The 210-nt window shown below is 61.4% G+C and overlaps 1 protein-coding gene across 1 annotated transcript in view; it reads right to left on the bottom strand.

Annotated features, from left to right (window-relative positions):
- Positions 1 to 155, bottom strand: part of N4BP3 (NEDD4 binding protein 3) — a 2478-nt gene extending 2323 nt beyond the window's left edge. Inside the window, 1 exon segment of the mRNA XM_029084076.1 lies at positions 1 to 155. This exon segment is cut by the window's left edge and continues 284 nt beyond it. Coding sequence (XP_028939909.1) covers positions 1 to 124 — 124 coding nt within the window. The 5' untranslated portion in view covers positions 125 to 155.
- Positions 156 to 210: the final 55 nt, after the last annotated feature.

Genomic DNA, 210 nt, shown 5'->3' with positions numbered 1-210 from the left:
ACAGATCCTGCTTCTCCACCAGGCTGCCCACGCTGCCCATGCTGCCAACAGGCTCCGAGGAGAGGTAGGTGCCAAGGACACGGGTGTCGGGCTCACAGGTCACAGGACCCTGTGCTGCTGCCATGGAGAATTAGAGAAAAGCCCGGTACCAGCACTGCTGAAGGAGAGACAAAGTCAGCAACGCTGGGCAGCCAGGACTTCCAGGCCCCC

Source organism: Antrostomus carolinensis, unplaced genomic scaffold (genome assembly GCF_000700745.2).
Source record: "Antrostomus carolinensis isolate BGI_N321 unplaced genomic scaffold, ASM70074v2 scaffold36803, whole genome shotgun sequence".
In the NCBI taxonomy this organism is placed as follows: domain Eukaryota; kingdom Metazoa; phylum Chordata; class Aves; order Caprimulgiformes; family Caprimulgidae; genus Antrostomus; species Antrostomus carolinensis.
The sequence above is the reverse complement of the archived record's forward strand: the minus strand, read 5'-3'. Positions and strand labels throughout refer to the sequence as shown.